We start from the raw sequence: 19898 nt of genomic DNA, 5'->3' as shown, positions 1-19898 counted from the left end.
GAATTCAAAGTATGAATATAAGCTTCTGCCTCCTTTAGCAGCGAAAAAAAAAAAAAATCAAAACCAGCTTCATTTTACTACAGTTAAACTGAAACAGAGGTCACAACGCCCATTCTTTGTCTTCTCAATTTGACAATATGCTTATGAAACCTCTGATGGTAAAGGATCAATCTGTACAAGAACTCAGGGACAAAAAGCAGCCACGGTTTTCATGAGCAGCTGCAACTCACGGAAAATTCATTTGAAGAGCTGCATAAAACAAAGCGAATGTCTTCCTTATTCCACTTTCCTGATTAGAACTGCTTATAGATTTTAAGAAATTAGCAGAGATAATAAATAATAAACAATCCCTATATTTAATTATTTCACTAAACTTTCAGAATAATAGAAGCTATGTAAACAGCTAATGATTTACAAGATTTTGATTTATGATAAGAATATTTTCATAAAACGATGAATTTGACACTTGCTCCTTTACTGTAAGCTATACAGGACATGCCACTGCCCATTGAAAAGGGAGACCAGAGAATGAGATGGAGAGGACTCCAACACCAGTCTCCAGCTAGTGAGGCAGTGTCCACACATGGTAAGCAGAAGTGAATAAGAGGTAAGTAAATCAGAACTTGAAACAATCCCATAGGAAGGCAGTGAGATTAGGACAGCTCCTGTAGAGAAGAGATGTCTCTGATTAAGATAGAAGAAAAACAGAGGCATCTGTGCACTCCCTTCCCCCCCTGCTCTCAGAGGGCATAGCCTTGATGACTGAGAGGAGAATAACCACAAGTGAGAGAGGGAAATCAGCACAAACCCACGAGGAACATGAACTTGATAAAACTACTATTGGCTGCTAGAATAACTGGCTAGACTGTACTCAGCATGGTTGCAAATTCAAGTACACAGACCATTGCTATTATTTTGTCCTATTTAAAGCCTTCTGAGTGAGAATGTATTTTCTATTTCTGTTTAAGCAAAATCTGCAAAAAAACAACCTTCTTCGAAGCAGGTTTTTTTACGCTTGAACAATTTTCAATTCCAGTAATACTTACTGATGTGAAGTCCTGCTTTAATTCAACCACTTTACTTAAATCACGAATTGCTGCTTTAGATTTGCCCATGGCTAAATACACTGTGGCTCTTCTGTAATAAGCAATGTAGTTATCAGAGTCTCCCTCTGCAAGTGAACAAACAGTAATCAGAATGCTATCTCGAAGCAACTGAAACTTTGGGTACAGTGAAACTGTAATGACTAAAAATATACTACCCAAGTTTTAAGCCACTGATTTGTCAATAGAACAAAACATTTAACATTATCCAAGCAATATTTTCTATGCAGTTTGATTATTTAACAATAAAGATTATAGAAACACAGTAAATACCAAATAATTGAGAGTACTGAAGTTGAAATATGTATGTTTTTCAGCTTTGTACAGAAAAACAGCCACTACATACTAACCCTTTATCTCCAACTGCAGGCCTACATTTGAAAGTATGTTTATTCATCATTCTCAATCCCAGTCCCTGTCCATCATATAGGATGCAACTAAATAATCCAAAAATGACCAATATGCTAGTCCAACGTTGTCACGGACGCATAAACCCTTTACACCATCCACTGACATAGGAGCAACTTATTTCTTTAGCATTAAAGCGGGCATCAACATCCCCTCTCAACAGCAGACAAATGCATGTACATTATCAAAACTTAAAGGCTAACTCCAAGGCCCTCATACTCCGTGTTGTCTGCTGGTCAAACTTCTAAGATCCAGCAATTTTAACTCTCTCTATGTTAGCACACATATCTACACCCTTTGTAGGAGACAGTCTCTGAAAACAATAATTTTCTTAAAATTCTTCTCTATACAACATTTTGAAGAAACTGATGACAGTTACTATGTACTCTCAAGGAAAGCTAACTTAGACCACCCAAACAACCATATGCAGTAGAAGACAGTAAACGTTTTGCTGTGCTATTAAACAAACAAACAAATCACCAATCCTGAATTTGTAAACAAGAACATCCACATTTGAAGAACAAAACAAGTACTTCTCCATCTCATTTCAGGTTAAAGTTGAACTTGAAAATAAATGGAACAACTAGCATTGTCAAAAATCTCATGGACAGTAATCAAGCTTCATAGCTGGCCAACACCATTACCAAAACACTAGTTCAGTTCTCACAGGGAAAGCTATCTGCATCCTTCCTCTACAACATCCTGGCTGTGGGAATGCTAACGTCCAGCACTGAAATTTAATAACTCACATGCTTGTATGCCAGCATTATGGACAGCAAGTAAATTCAAATGTTACTGCCTTTAGAAAAGGAAGTATTAAGTCCTACCACATACAACTAAATGTGTGGGGTAGGTACAAATCAATAGTCAAAAATAAGGAACTTATTAATACACAAAGGATGAAAGAGTGGAAAGAGCTAACCCACAAAGCATGGCCCAGCACCAGATGATAATCTTTCTGACAGAATATGGTTTTGCCTCAGTTCCCCAGTGACAGTAATGAGCTTCAATTGACATCTACCCAGAGAGAAGGCAAAAACCATCAACTTTATAGGACTGAAGAAAGCTGAAAATTTAACTGGAGAGAAAATGGACAGCAGCTTCTATTTTAGTTGTTTGCAAAAAAGAAAAAGAAGCTGGCTGAGGCTAGACAAAAAGACCTATTTACCTCAGTCTACAATGATGCAATACAGGCCAAGAAAGATTAGAGAAATTTCTTTTCCCCTCCCCTACAAACTCAGTAGGCAAAATACAAAGAAGTGTGATGAAAGTTCAAGCAATCGAGCTTAGATCAATATCAAACTAAGAATCCCATCAAGGTCACAACAGAGGCGCTCACACTGTTAGTTGTACCAGCTGCTCGAGGACTGCTGGCAAAGCGGAGTGTTTTACCCTGCGCAGGCACCTCACACAGCTGCTGCCTTTGCACCACCAGCATGTGCATGGCCATCAACTGAACTGGACTCTTGACCACATCCAAGTTAAACATCTCCAACCAATAAAGCAGTGGTGTCAAACTCCTTTTCACCGGCGGCCACATCAGCCTGATGGCTACCTTCAAAGGACCAAATGTAATTTTAGGACTGTATCGATGTAACTTCTCCTTCATTTATTCAATGAGGCAACTGCCAGGATGATGTGGCTCCCAGTGAAAATGACTTTGACATTCCTGCAATGGAGGATGCAATGGAGGCCACAGTGTAACACCAACTCTGCTCAGATCCTACAGGAATGCTGTGGCAGCAAAAGGAGTAACAGATAGCCTCTTGGTGGAATTAGGAGCTTCAGTAGCACAGAAAAAGAGGAAATTTACCCCTCATTCCCTTTATGTAGGAGAAGTTGTTCTTTGAGAACTCATAGAAAATACTAGTAGCTCAGAATCAGCAGATATTTCATTTACATATCACTATTAGAACAATCCATAAATAGAAAAGTCTCAATAGTGTGACTTTATTGTGTAACACTTTGCTATTATTCTTCTTATAGAGAAAATTATGCACTTTTACACACTATAACAAAGTCCAACAATTTAAAACAGAATTGTAGTGCTAACGGACACTGCTCTTTACTGGTGCTGTCTATCTCTATGCTTCAAATTCAAGGATTTAGTCAAAAACTTGCTTTAAAATTTATAGAAGCAAAAACTTAACTCCCCAGTTTGTTGAAAATGCACAACACCAAAACAAGAACTCACTCACTAGTTGAGTAGAGGGACAGTTAATATAGTCTTCACTACCAGTTCAGTATCTCAAACTTACAGTATTATCCGTTTCACTGAGGTATCATGCAGTTCAAGATTTAATCTTTTTAAAAAAAAAAAAAGAAAAAAGGACTATCTTAAACACTGAGGTTTTTACAGTGCCAGAAAGAAGCAAGAACAGATAAACTCAACCACTCAAAGACATACTTTGGAAAACTTAATAAAGATAAAACCTAATCTTAATCTTGATGGGATTAGATAAAGGGAATACCTCAAACAATACCACAGTCAATTATAATTGCTTTCATATGACTACTACTACAGCAGTGACTTTGTGTTCATGTATCATGTAGTTAATTTATCAGTTTCTTTTATCGAAACCGAAGCATAAATATTCTACTACATCTATGTTGGCTCCCATCCAAACTGCTGCATAAAGATGTCCCAACTTCTGTAAAACTCATGGAATTTGTAAGAAAGTAGCATACTTAATGAAGCAAAGAGTAGGAAAAAAAACCCTCAGACAAAGATATTTCTGTACAAGAGTCACTTTCCTGACATACGTACCTATTGCCGCATGAAAGTGAGACAAAGCATCTGCTAGCTGTCCAGCAGCCAATAACTTCTTTCCCATTTCAAGCTGTTTTTCTACTTCTGCATTTATTCCACATTCAGCTCCTTGAAGAAAAAAAATCACAGTGTTGAATGACCAGTTTGATTACACCAAATGCACACAGTGACAACACACAGAACAAACAGCTAGTGATATAGAAACAGAAGTCAAATTTTCCTGTATGAAAACAACCTGCAGCCTACTAAACATTAGCATGTTTTCCCTGCCCCAGAAAGGAAGTCAACATAAATACACACTGTAAAGCACCACATTGTGAGAAGGTACCAAATATACATTTCTACTCCTGTCCATACATTCGGTAACATATTTTTGCATATCGAGCTTTATACACCAACGATAAAAACAGTTCAACAAAATACTTTTCTATGTGGGCTTTCAGTTTCAAAACAATCTGGAAAAAACATTCCTAATGTGCACACAGCAAATATAAAAGGGCTTTAAATTTCATGACCTACTGATAACTTAGGACTCAACTGAGAACCGCCAGCTACAGCAGAGATTGTTTTCTCATCTACAGCACTTTCGTCTCATCTTTATTATTTCCAAGGCAAACTGTTTCTAGAGTGCAAGTTTTGATATAAACAATGAAAATGCTCATTCCCTTTTCATTGAACCAGTCATACTGAAGTGGTATGCTTTCGAAGTGCCAGTTTTAGTTAAAAGCTAATACATTGCTGCTGCTCAACCAACAGGGAAAGACTATTGTCGAGAAGAAATGAGCAGCTAAGTGCAAGCACATGCTGTACCTACATCAGTTCAGCCACAGAGGTTTTGCATTTGTACAGCTTTCAGTGTTCTTCAAATCAGGACAGAATTTCACTACACCTTACCAGTTTATGACTATTAAAACTTTCACACTATAAGCAGTTTTCTCATACTAAGAGCATACATTTAAGCACGGTAAATATATTAAGACCCGGAATAAATACATTACATTAGAAAACAATGAACTACAATTACTAGGAATCAGCTTCTTTCACTCAGGCTAATTCAAATGGGCACCTGAATTAATCTTAAATACAAAAATGCAGCACTACTTTGAAGTAGTTGCTTAGACGATGAATAAAAATGTTACACTAGACAGGTTGAAAGACAGTCTATCAAAACTTCTCACACTGAAAGGTGATTAAACAGCGAAGTATTTCTAATGAAATAATAATAGTAATTTCTGATCACCAAGTCATCAAGATCTTAGAACTACAGGAGCTTTCAGTACCTGGGATCTTAATTTTATTTTCCTTTTCTACTTCCTATTACAGGTCATAATTCTTTTAATTCCACATTATAAGAAAAACATTGAGCTGTCTATACTAAAATAAACAAAAATGCCCTCTGTATCCACTGGGAAGAGCTCTATCTGCTAAAAGATTGGTAATAATTCAGCAAACTGGATTCAAGGGCTTCAAGTCAATTATTTGCTTCAGAACAATGACAGAAAACAAATTCCTTTTTTAAATTAAAGATAGTGACTTTATAAAACAAGCCCCAAATTTCCCATCAGAATTTGTTTGTTTAAACAGATGAAATTAAAATAGTAATAACTTATCGTATAGTCAATTTGGGGATCTTAAAGGATGCATTTTAAAATCCATTCTAGGTATGTATAGCTCTGAATAAAATATAAAAAGCTGCACTGATAGTGGAGAAGCATTTATTGACAGTAATGTTTTCACACAGTATTCTACTTCAAGGTAGCTTTACATGAATGTCCTTTTTTCAGAAAAATTTATATTCTTTGCCATTTTGCTGCTTCTCTAGCTTAAAGCTTTGGTCATTGAGTAGTCCAGTGTCCTCTAAAATAATAAAGCAAGCACTGGAGAGAAAAAAAAATCACAAACATCACAAATTTCCCTGGCTTTTGAAGTACACTAGCAACAAATCAGATATCAAACCATAAAGAGACTGAAGTATTTAACATGAGCTAAAACAAACAAGCAAAAAACTCTGATGCAGTTTAAACCGAGTTTACAATTCAAAACCACGATAGCCCCTCACTCACTCTCCCCACCTCCACTTCCCCCAATAGGAAAGCGAATCCAAAGGGGAGAAACTCGTGCACTGAGATAAACACAGCTGAATTAAAAAAAAAAAATAGTAATACTAATAAACCACTACTACTATATATAAAATGGAAATAGCATTTAAAAGATACTCAATGCAATTCCACAGACTCAGTCCATACCAAGTAGACAGTGCCAGACAGCAGGACCTGGTCCCAAAGCCGATGCCAGGGAAAAAAAAGAGAGAAAAAGGCAGAAAGGCCCGGAGGCCTCTGCAAACAGCAGGATGGTGAAAGGTCCAACTAAGGGAACTCCCAAATGGAATTCCACAGAAAATGCAGCAGAACCAGAACACATCTCCGTCTCTCTCCTTGTCCTCCTAACCAGAAAATCCAACTCTCCTTAAATACGAAGCATGACACTAATGGCATGGAATATTCCTACTGATCAGTCTGGATGTCAGTCAAGCTCTGCCCCATCCATGCCACCCTTCTCAGCTGCCTCACACCACTGGACAGAACACTCAAAATATCCTTAGCTCTCAGATCAGAGCAATTAAAAACATTAACTCTGTCTCAGGGTGTTACCTTCTCATTCTCAAATTCAAACAAGGACAGTACTAGCTACAAAGAAGAAAAGTTTCTAACTGCATAAAGAAAATCAACTTGCTTTCAGCCAAATCAGCACAAGTTCTTAAGTTTCATCCCTCTCATCTCTCCCCATATACAAATTTCTGAAATCTTTCAAAACTTGCCAGTTTGGAGTGGTATCCTAGAAGTGGGCATTCAATTTTCACAGTCTCAAGCATCTGAAGGAGTGTTCTTGTTTCACATTTAGTCACATCAGGATACCTCCAAGAATAGATTTTCCATAACTAAGATGCACCTATACTATTCAGTGTCTTTCATACATGTTATGCTCAGTACAGTATTACAGTTACATAATACTTTAGGCAGGAGATCCATCTTTTTCCTTGAATATATTGAAGATAAGAAAAAGGTAACCATTAATAGTAAACACGTAAGTAAGAACAGCAGGAGCAACAAAGAGAATGCAAAATGTAAAGGACTGTATGTTCCCTGCAGAGCAAGACTAATTATATGAGACGTACATTAAAACTTGGCTCTGCAAATTGCTGAAAATCATAAATTGAAGTGGAAATTTCCAGCAGAAGCCTATATAGTCAGTGTAACCATGATGAAAAGTGTCATTTACCATAACTACTCAGGAATACTGTACACTGACCGGATAGTTGGGCTGTTTATTCATATAAATATATTGCTTATTCATTTTCTGACTGCAGGCAAACAATTGCTCTCAACAAACCATCCCACAACAGACACCTGAAAACTGTTAACATAGGAACAGGAGTTTAAGGACTCAAATTCTTTGTAACCTATTTGGGTACCTCTTCACTCTTTGGTCTGTGAAGGAACGTAAGGACTCAGGTTCAATCAGAAGAAAAAACAAACCAACGCCACAGAGCTCTTTCCAACAGACAGACAGTCACTAGTGAACTGAATACCAAGGGTCAGCACTACAGCTGAAGAAGCCTTGTATGCTCCAGCAAAAACCTACATTTATACAAGAGATTTACAAGCATACTATTCATTTTTAAAATATCAAAGTATTCTAATTTGAATATTATTTATAAAACCTGCCTAATTGTTCTCTATCCACCAGTGACCTCAGATGACCACACACAAGAGCCCCAGCTGTCAAATCAAGTCAGATATTCTGGATAAATTGGGAGTCTGCAGTCCTGGCACTGATGCTAGAGTGGAAGAGTCAAAAAGAAAAAAAAAAAAAAGTAAAAACCTCCTCCCAGATAAAGAATTGGCACCAGCCCTGACAACTCAGTCAGTCAGAAGGCACAACAAATATGTACAGGTGCAGCTAACCTGTTTTTCCTGTTAAATACACTCACTTCAAATAAATTATAACTTCCTGATAGGATTTTTGTTTTATTAAGAATAACTGGTGCTAATATGTGGGTACCTAAGTATATATGAACTATATCCTCATATAATCAGTCATACTCACAGCATAAAAAAGCTTAAGAAAGCCTTGAAAACAGGCTCAAGATTTTACATTTATCTACATACTCCTTTTTCCCCTACTTACTTTTTCCACCTACTTACTTGCGGTTTTTTACATCTTGTCCCCAAGCTGAGTAATGGGATTATGAAAACAAACAGAAATTGTTCTGTGTACCAGAAGAAAAATTGTTTCAAAACCAAAGAAAAACATATGTCAGTAATCTCAATTACCTTTTTTATTAAAAAAAAAAAGTTCCTAATGATTGTTCTGTTACATAAGTGGCAGATTCTGCTTTTGGGGTGTTTCTTGATCAGAATGACCCTGTGTTTAGCTTAATAAGTATTAAGTTTGCTGCTATTTTTAAACAGGTTTGGGCTTTGCTTTAATGTGTGTTTGCAAGTGTGTTTTTCAAGGACAAGACTTAACAAAGTAAGAAGTGGACAAGTAACCACAGCTTTAGGAGCAAAACAGAAAGGCTCACAAGGAGCCTCAGTGCATCAAGTTGAGTCATACGTAACTTCTATCCATCAAGCTTTTACTCCCTACATTTGCAAAGACAGTTGGTAAATATAGCTAAGACTGGCAAACCAAAAAGCCACCCCTGCCATCCCAAGTATCCTTTGCTATTTGGGGTGAGAAAAACAACCTCCCAAACTCAGGAGAGAAACATATGGTGTGGGGGTGAGAGAGACACTTAAGGCTCATGGTCTGACAGTAACAAACTGAACTCTTTACTTAAACCCCCTTTCTTCTTGCCCTTATTACATTTCCTTTCTTTTACTGTTAGGAGGGACAGGGGGAAGAGGAACAATATTCCTCTGTCCTCCTCAATTGTCTCTTTTTGTTACAATTACTGTGGACAAATAGCGAAGGATGAATCTTACCAAGAGGTTATTTGTGTCAAATAGGTGTCAGGGTATTTGAAGAGGAGCAATTCATGAAATACAACAGTAAGGGCTGAACTGCAACCTGCCACATCACCAAGTATTCAAAAACCTTTTTACTGAACTCATTTCCTAGATATAAATCAGTACTCGTAGATATCGACTGTAAGTTACAAAGTTAATACAGGCCAACAGTTGTACCAATTAATGAATCATATGGCACAAGGCAATCTTCTGTTATCAAGACAGTAAGACACAAATTTAAATATGAACACCTTTAAGTTCAAAGACCAGCAATATTGGGGGAAAAAAATCTAGATATTTAAATAATGTAAACCCCCTAAATTCCCTAAATACATACTCTGGAAAACTAACTCATAAACTAAGAGGTTAGTAAGTTCACCAAGTAAGATCCAGAATCATCGTGTTTCGTCTTATTACCGTACATCTTTACCAACTGAAGCTAAGAAAATATAACCCAAATTAGGAAATGTGGCTTTGGTAAATCCACATAGACATTTAAAAATACACTTGAAGTAGTTTGGCAATTCCAAATAAATAACCCTCAGCAGAAGCATCACTGCCACAACCTTAGGAAAAGAGAAATAAAAGTATACTTTGACCACAATTATTATTTTTCCTCTAACACTACCAGAACACACATTCAAAAAAGCAATTCAACATAGCAGTCTGCAGTCTGATAATACAGAGAATCTTTTGCCACTTAGCCAGGTGAAGTATTCATTTGTTTAGTACATCAACTAAATTTCTAACATCAAGCCCAGGTCGGTCTTAAGTCTACAGACTTATCCTGACTATTAACAGCTTCAGTTCCCCTTCAGTCTGCCACTGCCAGTTGAAGAACATTCCTCAGGTGAAACTATGCCTGTGTGTGCAATTGTATAGCCAAGTTATACATTTAACAGGAGCCTGCGAATATAAGTTTGACCAGACAGGTATTGCTGAGCCTTGCAATTGCTGACAGCATATGCTGAAAGCAAACAGGCCGCACAAAGTGCAGTAAAACTTCTCTGCTGAACTAATGGTAAGATTAAAAAGAAAAAACACATGACAGCAAAACAAAAACATAAACAAATGCAACACAACTGTTAAAAGCCTCATTGAATTTGTAGGTCTGCCACTGACAATGGCTGTGGACAACGACCAAAAAAGCCTGTGGACTTAAAAAGTGCCCAAAATTAACACAGAAGTGAGAAATTTAAGGCCAGTTGGGAACTGGCCAACGCTGTCACAGAGCTGCACTCGAGGACACCCCGACGTTTCCAAGGCCTCAGAGCAGCTGGCACGCTGTCAGCAGGCCCAGGAAAACGAGGCACACACACCAAGCCACCTCCAACACCAGATAAAGCCGAAGAGGGCACGAGGAGTGGCGGTGCCCTCATTACACACTCCTCGCAACAGCCGCGATGAGGTGGCAGTTCTGAACCTCCTTCTTCCTCATACCCTTTCCAGAAATACTCCCCCCGCCAGGACGTCCCGCGGGGCCTCCCCCTGGCCCAGGCCCGCTGGCTCCCCGCTGCCAGGACGCAGCCACACTGGCTCCGTTCCGCTCTCCCTCGGCACCTCGGCCCGGGCTCTACCAGCTGCACCACAGCCCGGGCGGACACCCCAACAGGTCGAATCGGCACGACGAGAGCCCGGAAGGAGGGCGGACAATCAGCTATCGGCTCTCCACCGCGGGCCCAGCGGCAGCCCCGCTTACCCCAGGCGCCAGTGGGCCGCGGCGGGAAACGCCAGCTCCCACTCCCCAACCCTCGGCCGGGCCGCAGCTCCCCCACCTCCCCTGCGCAGCCCCCGGAGGCGCGGACACCTCCCACCGCCCCTCACCTTGGTACTGCAGGTCGAAGAGCACCAGCAGGAAAGGCAGCGCGGAGCCCAGGCGGCCGGCGGAGGCCGCGGGAGACACCATCTCCGCCGCCAACCCCCCCACCCCGCGGCGACAGTGGCGGCGTCCCCGGGGCCGACGGTTCCAACTTCTCCGGGGTGGGTCGTGGGCGCCTCTGATTGGCCGCGCCGCGCGCGCACCGCCCCCCGCGGTCACCGAACGTGGAACCGGCGAGAGGCCGCCAGTCAGCACAGCGCCGGGCCCAGCCTAGAGAAGGGGCGGGAGGTGTGGGGGGGCGTGGCTCCCCGCCCGCCGCGTCACGACAGCAGGGCGCCTCCGCCAATTGGCTTGCGCGGTTCCCTTCGCGCGTGCGCAGGGAGGCGGAGTGACGCCGCTGCCTTCAATGAGCTGCCCTCACTAGAGATGGCGGCTCGGGAGAGGTGTCGTGTTTCAGACGTTCAGCAGAAAGATAAACCCTCAGTGTTCCCATCCGCTTGTCTATTTCATCTCGTGTCTTTTTGCCGAGCCACTCCTATCGCAGCCGGGCTTATCCTGGGCTTTGCTCCAGGTCCCGGTGTAGCCCCTCTGAGGATGCCCTGCAGAGGCCTGGAGAAGGATGCAGGCTGCTTGGTCCAGGGGTTAAATGGCTGGTATCCGGCTAATGGAGTGCGTTTAACACTGTCATGGCCACCTTCTGAGGTCTGATGGTTGCTGTTAATCTTCATTCTTCAAAGACAGCATCTCTGAACTACTCAAATAGTAGAAAAATTGGGCAGTAAGTTTTAAGTAAATTGATCCTAGTTCTTTATTGCTGTGTCTAACTCAGTAATAGAGCAGAGAGGATAGCAAGTTTGATTTCAAACCGTGCTTGACTGTCATCAGGACAGAGTCATGTTTAGGCAGAGCAGCAAAGCCAAAATAGCATGGCCTTAACTGTACTGGCCTCCAGGCATGCCAGAAAAACATCAGAGAATTTACCAGACTGCAGAAAAATTGGTTATATAACTTAAGAGAGCACAGTATTTTCATACTAAAAGTTTGTATTGGATCTGTACACTGAAAGCAAAGCCTGTTAAGATAGCCTGCAATCTAACACATATTTTGGAGACCTCTTTTCCTTTATGTAATAGGAAAATACAATGCATTCTTATACCACAGAAGAACTAATCTTGTATGTGCCTAGGAGTTCATAGGTTCAAATTAATCTGCTTTGTGTTGTTGGATAAATATATTGGAGGCATATTAGGTAAAAAACCAAGCAACCAAAAAAAGCCTTAGGGGAAATCTACTGAGAAAGTAACAAACTTGAGGCATGAGGTCCAATTCAGCAACAACAGAAATTTCTTTTTTCATTCCACGGGTACTGTCATATTACCCTTCTCACCCCAGACGATAAAATTTACAAGCTTTCTTGAAAGATCAGACTGAAAAAAGAAAAGTAAGTTATCCTTCTTCAACATTTCATTTGGAGGATGATGCTTCAAAAGTATCACCTTGAAATTTGACCTGCAGAAGATGTTCAGAAATAAGAACTTGAAATAGTATAAGTGATAGATGTGAAATGAATAATTGATGACATTCTGTAGACGTCAGCATAAGGAGGAACATGACAACTCTGGCACTATGGATAAGACAAAATACAAAAGCCTAAAACTGAACTGAGCAGAATGCAATCACTGCTACAGTTAATGAATTCCTTTGATTTCTCTTGAGGAAAAAAAGTATTAGACCAAAGCCAGATAAAATGAATATGAAAGGGAATTTACACCTCCAGCCCTCTAAGATATCTGGAAATAATAGTAAGGATGATGATAAGCTTACTGGACCATCAGTAGCAAGATTAGGAGAAGACAATCTGTAGAAAACTCAGTACCTCATATTGGAATACCAAGCATAAAGATTCAAGCATCAAATTCTTTAAGGCAAAATGGAAGTAGTATGATTAAAGTGTCAAGTATCATTTTGAGTAGATACCTGACAAGCCCTTGGTCCTTGACCTTGACTCTGAAATACTGAGCCAAGGTCAATATTTCATGCTGACACAGTAAAGAATGGTGTGTAATACCAGCACTGAAAATTATCTGTTCAAAGAGAAAGCATTTATCATTGTCACTCCATGCTAGAAATACCACTAGGTACCCAGAATTACACAGTAATTCTTGAAAGAGACCATAAACTGTGAAGGACTGTTTTGGTTATCACAGATCCCCAAACATATGTAATTTAGATAGTTAGTATAAATCTAGGAGAAGAAAGTTCTTTAACATGTATTCCCTTGTGCAATTTTAACAGAAGACAAAATGCAGTAAAGGAGAAAGACTTGAAAGAACAAATGCGTTTAACTCCATGATTTTAAAGGTCTTTTCCAACCTAAATGATTCTGTATGACAAGTCAACATTATATTTTGGAATTCAAAAAAGAGCAAAGCAATACAGCTGTAATGTAAAAAGTCACAATTAGACAGGTATCCAAAACTGGCTTCTTCAGCAGCCTTGAGTTTCGGAGTGAAAGAGTGGACAGCAAAGTCTACAGTAATGTTCAAAGTGGTCAAAAGACAAAGTCAAGTAATTTTCTCCGAGTTACTGCTGGTAATATATATATAGTAGCAGCAGAGGGCGGCAATTAGCAAGGAATGACTTGAAGCTATTCATTGCTTCTAATAGGGACGCTGAACTCAATCTGGTGTCATAGGGTGGAGAGAGTTAAATCTGTAGTTTCTATGTATTAAGCAAGAAACCTACTAGATATAATAAATTACAATAAAGAAGATTAGACGCAACAACACAGAAGGTACTGGAAGGACTCTGCTCATTACCTGTGAGCCAGTATGTTGGACATTTTAATTAATAATCTTGTTTCCAAAAAACATCCAAGAGAACCAGTTACCTGATACAGGAGAACAAGCAGTATAGCAGGCTGTCATGTTGCATACTCAGTCTAGTATACAATAAAGGAGGAGCTGACAACACAAAAATCCTATTCTAAGGGCCCCTTCTTGTTAGAGGTCTCTCACACCTTACACCCATTTTTTATTCTTGTCTTTGTACATCCCTATCAGAAACTTAGATGTGTTGTAGCTAAATTAAATGGTAGTGTACATCTGGTTAGCATGCAATTATTGTTTGTGTAGCCATGTCTTTTCGTAATTTCGCGTTTGGAGTGGTATTTATAAGAGAGGGCTTCAGGGAAACTCATTTTTCTGGACCCCTTTTGCAGTAAATGGAAGTAGCAAGGTGCTTGCAAACCACAGTTCAGCACAATAACTTAATTTACATGCTCTAAACTTGCACTTGGAAAAGTTTATCTTTGTCCATGGACTTGAAAGGGAGTTGAGAGGGACCAGGCTTCTTTAGGGCAGGACTAGCCTCTGTTAAGGCTTTCCCCTCTGTATTATTCTAAGAAAATTCTGCATGTGTGAAGTCATCATACCTGTTATGGGAGAAGCATATTGTGTATTTATTTAACTCATTGTGCTATGACCGCCTGTTTAGATGCTATATAAACTTGCTAGCTACTACCTGCTACTTATATTGCTGTAAATATGCTTTTTGTGGGCCATCTGGTCTCATTTATTTAAAGATTCTTGTAATAAAGGTCCTTGAGTCTGCGTTATTCACTAAGCTGAAAATTCACTTTTGTTGGGATGAGGGAGTCTTAACAGAAAGCAACATATTACATCTATTATGAAAGCACACCCCTTTTAAAATATTTATTTTCAATTTTTAAGGCATAGAACATTTTAAAAGAAAAATGCTACTCTGGAATAAAAGTAAAAATATTTTGCTTCAACATTTAAAATATTTTAGTATTTCTGGAAGAAAGCATTCTGTTTTGAAAATATATGGAAAATGTTAACATTAATTAACTCTCTTTTTTTATTGAAACAGTTTATGAAATTCAGCCTATTTTCATAACTAGATTTGATTTCCCTGAAACGGGTTTTGGTTTACCTGACATTTCTTACAAATATTTTTCTCAGACCAATTCCGAGTTTCAAACATACATGATAACTGCAAGCTGTTTGTTTGTCTCTAATGTCAATTTGATTTTAAAAAACATGAAAAATATCACTAACAAAATGCTGTGCCATCACTGAAGGCATTTGTTCCTATCTTATGTCCTGCCAAAACACCATGGTCAGCAAAGTTCACACTTCCAAGAATTTAGACTAGAAGTTAGAGAGTGTGTGTGTGTGTGTGTGTGTGTGTGTGTGTGTGTGTGTGTATGCGTGCAACCTTACCTCTGCCTGCTCTAGCAGACACCTCCATACTCTTCCTTCATATGTGGAAGTTTCCTGCATCTCTGAAGCAATTTTTCCAGCCATTCTGCAGCGGAGTTCCTCTCATGCACATTTTTACAAGCATATAAGCCACTGGCGTGTGACGGCATTTAGCATCCTCTTTTCCTTGCTCACCTCCAAATCAACAGGCTTCATTTATCCTCTGACCACTCACAGTCTGAAAAGCAAGAGAATTCTCCTTGCTGATGCAGCCACTGAATCTCTCTTATGACCAGATATCCAGAGTCCAAGCATAGATCATATATATATATAATATATATACATATATATATATTCTCTCCTCACGCCCACAGATTTGCTGCAACTAATCACATCTTGCCATTCAGTACAGCAACCTTCAGACAAGTGCAGCCTAAGAAAGACAACAGAGCTTGTGTACATCCTGCAGAATGCCTGGTATGTTGATTAACTCATTTATTTTGTTTTCAGAAATTTGGTTTTTACTGAATCCAGGGCTCTGTAAAGTCCTGAAGGGGCACAAAGTCCTAAGGCATGCCCTTAAATTTTCCATATCAGGATTAAAAACATTAAAAAAAAAAAAAAGCGGGGGGGGGGACGGGACACGGTGGGAAATCGATTGCCCTTGTACGCTTTGTGACTGAGACTGAGATGGTGGTTCATTTTCCTTTGTCATACAGTTTATTTTTTGCCCATGAAAGTGATTGTGTCCCAGTCAGTGTAAAAGTGCAATGTAGTTGCTAGAAAAAGAACAAACATCTGATGTATGCTATTAAAAATGCACCTAGAGGTTGCTTAGTGTTAAAAAATAAGTCCTTGATTTGGTTTCACTGTTCAGTGACCTTCCTATTGCCCCAATTATATCAACAATTTCTAAATGCAAAGAAGTTAAGTACCACATGTGTCAGACAATGGACAGTGGGTGTTTTCCTGAGTGCAGACCTGAGTTTGGCTGAATGGAGCTCAGTGGGTGAACTCCATGGGTTGGAAGAGGAATATCTGCCCTGCCTGGAGGTGCAGACCACCTGGAAGCAGTGCAAACATGATTTCTGTGTCCAAAGCTCAACAAGAGGGCTCTGGGATATGCTGACGGCACAGTTACAGCAGCGAAAACTATTTGTTTGAAGAAAATCAGATTTATTTGGAGAAGAGACTGAAGTACCCTAACCTGAAAATGAAACTTGTTAAAGCACATGGGGCAGCATCTCTTCAAACCACTTAATCGCAACTGGTGGTGTGTGTTGAACGAAGGAGGTGGCACAGAGGAGACAGGAGAGTGGCTCACCCTACCTTTCTTTTCTTTTAAATGCTTTGTCTTCCTGTGATAAAAATATATATTTAAATTATTTCCTCAGGTAAACTAAGTGATGGAAAGACTGAACGGATGGGAGTATTATAGGCATTAAAACTGAAAAATGTACCATGGAGGGAGGTGGCAGGAAGGAAAAGATTAAATAAACTGAGAATCTGGCTAGAGTCATTATTACACCTGTATCGTACTACTCAAGTCAAATTTCCACCAGAGTTAATGATTACTGGTATGCGTCACTCTGAGTCTGCTACAGGAGGAAGATTCCTGAAGAGTCTATTTCTCGGTTCCCAAGACAGTTTTTCCACTGCCCCCTCAAATTAAAACATCTTGTAGGTTATGTATGGCATCCTCCTCCATTCTGCAATACACACAGATCATTTTTTCTATTAAGGCATTGCATCAGGGTCTCAAGGACACCGCCAGGCCTGGCTGTCCCTGCCCAGCCTCCCCCCAGCAGACCAGGGCCCAGGACCCCACATCAGTCCCCCAGGGCCATCAGCCCCTTCCCCAGTGATGCCGTAGTAGGGCCAGTCTCCACCTCCCCACAACGCAGCGCTGCCCTGCCCAGCCATGGGGCCCACGGAGTCCGCAGCCCATCCCTGTCCCCAGAGAGGTGCCCGATGCCTGGGGCTGGGGCTGCCCTGGTGCCCCGGTCCCCCCTGCTCCAGGCTGGGGGTCCTGTCCTGACACCCCATGAGGAGAAGACGGCTGTACCCTGACACCCGTGCTGCACGGGACATTTCCCAAATAGCCGTGGCCAAGATGCCATTGCATTTCACCCCACAATCAGAATAATCTCTCCTTTTTGTATCCTCCAGTTTCAGGTGCCCTCTATACGCTTCACAAATACCTTGCTCCAATCAATATCTTAGGTTTACTTCTTGCACTTTAACTTGCTTTCTTCATCCTATCCTAATTCTTCCTTAGCAATTCTCACCAGCTTTCTATGAAAATCCTTCTTCTTCCTAGAAACCTCCATTCTTCCCTACTCCTTTTTCCTGAATTCCACCAAAAAACCCCCCATGTTCATCATTGTACTGTGTCAACAGAACAACATCCTCCAAGAACAACAGATCATAGTTGCATAATACAGGGTGTTTCAAAATGATGGACCCAATTTACCCAAATACTGCTTTGTAATTGGGTCCACCTTTTTGAAACAGATTGTAGTTTCATAAAAACGTCAAGCACACAAACTACCTCTAGAGGACTCTGTTAATTGCCAGTCCTCTGCATTAAACAGACGACTGAAGTAGTAACAGACTTGTATTTGATAAACTTGAACCACAAGCTGGGAATTATATCTTTCTTTAAACCACTCCCTGCAGTGGGCTGGCATGTGGAAAATAATGTGTTAGTGTATAATAATGAGATGTACAGGCTAGAACAGGAAAAGTGTGTAAGATTTGAATTGTGACTGGGTAGGGGAAGCTGGGAGTAAAACAATACAAGGGGAAGAAAGGGCTTTGAGTTAGTACTCTAGAAAGTCCTAAAGCATCCCAATGCAAATTTAGATTCCTAAAATTCCCATTCAGCTATCATCTATTACTGTGAAAAAAAAAAAAAAAAGTCAGTAGCTAACTGGAGAAGCTAATATTTTACTGTCTGCTAGGTACTTAAAGAAAAACATACAACACTGTGTCTGCAAACACCCAAAGCACCATACCTTCAAGAAACAAGCTGCTGAGAGTCTTTTTCAGTGCTTCATGGTGTGAACAAGCTGGGCATACCTTGTGAGTTCACCAGAGGAGCATATCCCACGTTTTCTCACAGTACATTTGTAAAATGTGAGAATTACTGAACTTCAGAAGAAGGCCGATGGAGAAAGTTTACCATCTCTCAAGGCAGCAGTTCACAGAGCACGTCACCTGTGTGGCTGGGTATCAACTGAAACCTTCTTGGTAGATGTAGGTGCACATTGCATTTATGGCGATTGCACACCACTGCCTGTTTGTGCATGAAAAGTAATTGCCTGTCTGCTCCAGCCAGACTGCTGGCTATCCTAAACCTCCTGTGTCAAGTCATGCTCGTTGGGAAAAGCTAAAATGCTCTTGGTCCTTTCCTAGCAAACCTATGCATGTTTTAAAAGAGTACTTTTGTCGCCAAGTTACATGGTATGAGGAGAGAGGAGCTGGGCCCTAATGCGGGTTAAAGAATACCCACTCTTGCCGAGTGAGGCTGTACCATTTACAGCAAGTAATTAAAGATTAATCAAGCTCTGGAAGGAAGTAAGAAGGAAAGAATGAGACAGTCTGGCAGACAGGGTGAAGGCCCTACCCTCACAGAATAGAAAACTTGGTTCTAGCTCTCCTTCCAAAGGCTGCTTGTGTATTTTATATTAAATACTAGAACAAGTGACCAAGATCCAAGTGTTCCTGCACACTTGATACGCATGTCCCCTGATCAACTGGTGAGAATCGCCAACATTTTCTCACCCAGTTAGCATTTACTTTGATATAAAAAACAGCTTCAGCAACAGATCCTTAGAAAGCACACTGAACAGACTGTTGTGTTGCCTTTAGGATATTTTAAGAAGGGCATGGGGTATAAAACTTTGTGGGCACAGGAAAGACTGCACTTGCACACCTTGTTCTCTAAGTGTCTGCTCCAACCATTCACATAATGTGCTTATCAACTCATATTGTATATCTGCCTCTAGGCCTGACCCACAGAGGCTGTGACTGTCACATTGCTAGTTTTTTAAGTCCTCTATTCATTATGAGTGTTAATTAATGTTTACCACACTGAAGCCTTGGAATCACCATCTTCCTCTGGCAATGGCTGCTTTAGTAGCCCAACAGGAGCAGTTCTGCAGAAGCGAAAGTCAGTACTGAGGACCTGATATCCACATTTTATACATGTTCAGGTTTTTCTTCAGACTAGCTCTAGCCTGATCCTCTGGATTGAATGCCCATTAGTGACTGGAGCATGCTGAGGGGCCCTTTGGACGTTGAAGACAGAAGCATCCAAATGATTACTTCTTTTCTTAAAGCTGGTGTACGTAGCATATGTGCCCACACCAACACTATCTCAACAGAAATTCATGGAAGGAAAGCTGGTGTCTTTGTAAGTCTCTGGCATGCATACTGAGAGCCAAAAGTTTTCCAGAGCTTATTGCCTATGTAATTTGGAAAAAAAAAAAAAAAAAGGTGTCTCCCATGCCAAACGGAACTCCCCAATGAAGTTTAGATGTTGTAAATGTGCAATGGTCA

At 40.3% G+C, this 19898-nt stretch overlaps 1 protein-coding gene across 1 annotated transcript in view; it reads right to left on the bottom strand.

Annotated features, from left to right (window-relative positions):
• The window catches only part of DNAJC3 (DnaJ heat shock protein family (Hsp40) member C3), a 33313-nt gene extending 21962 nt beyond the window's left edge, over positions 1-11351 (bottom strand). Inside the window, exons 1-3 of the mRNA XM_065845796.2 lie at positions 11118-11351; positions 4279-4389; positions 1047-1171 (exon numbers count right to left, since the gene is read on the bottom strand). Of these exons, the coding sequence (XP_065701868.1) occupies positions 1047-1171; positions 4279-4389; positions 11118-11199 (318 nt within the window). The 5' untranslated portion in view covers positions 11200-11351. The remainder of the gene's footprint in view (positions 1-1046; positions 1172-4278; positions 4390-11117) is intronic.
• Between the last annotated feature and the right edge of the window lie 8547 nt (positions 11352-19898).

Source organism: Patagioenas fasciata, chromosome 1 (assembly GCF_037038585.1).
Source record: "Patagioenas fasciata isolate bPatFas1 chromosome 1, bPatFas1.hap1, whole genome shotgun sequence".
NCBI classification, from domain to species: Eukaryota; Metazoa; Chordata; class Aves; order Columbiformes; family Columbidae; genus Patagioenas; species Patagioenas fasciata.
This window is presented reverse-complemented; position numbering and strand designations above follow the sequence as displayed.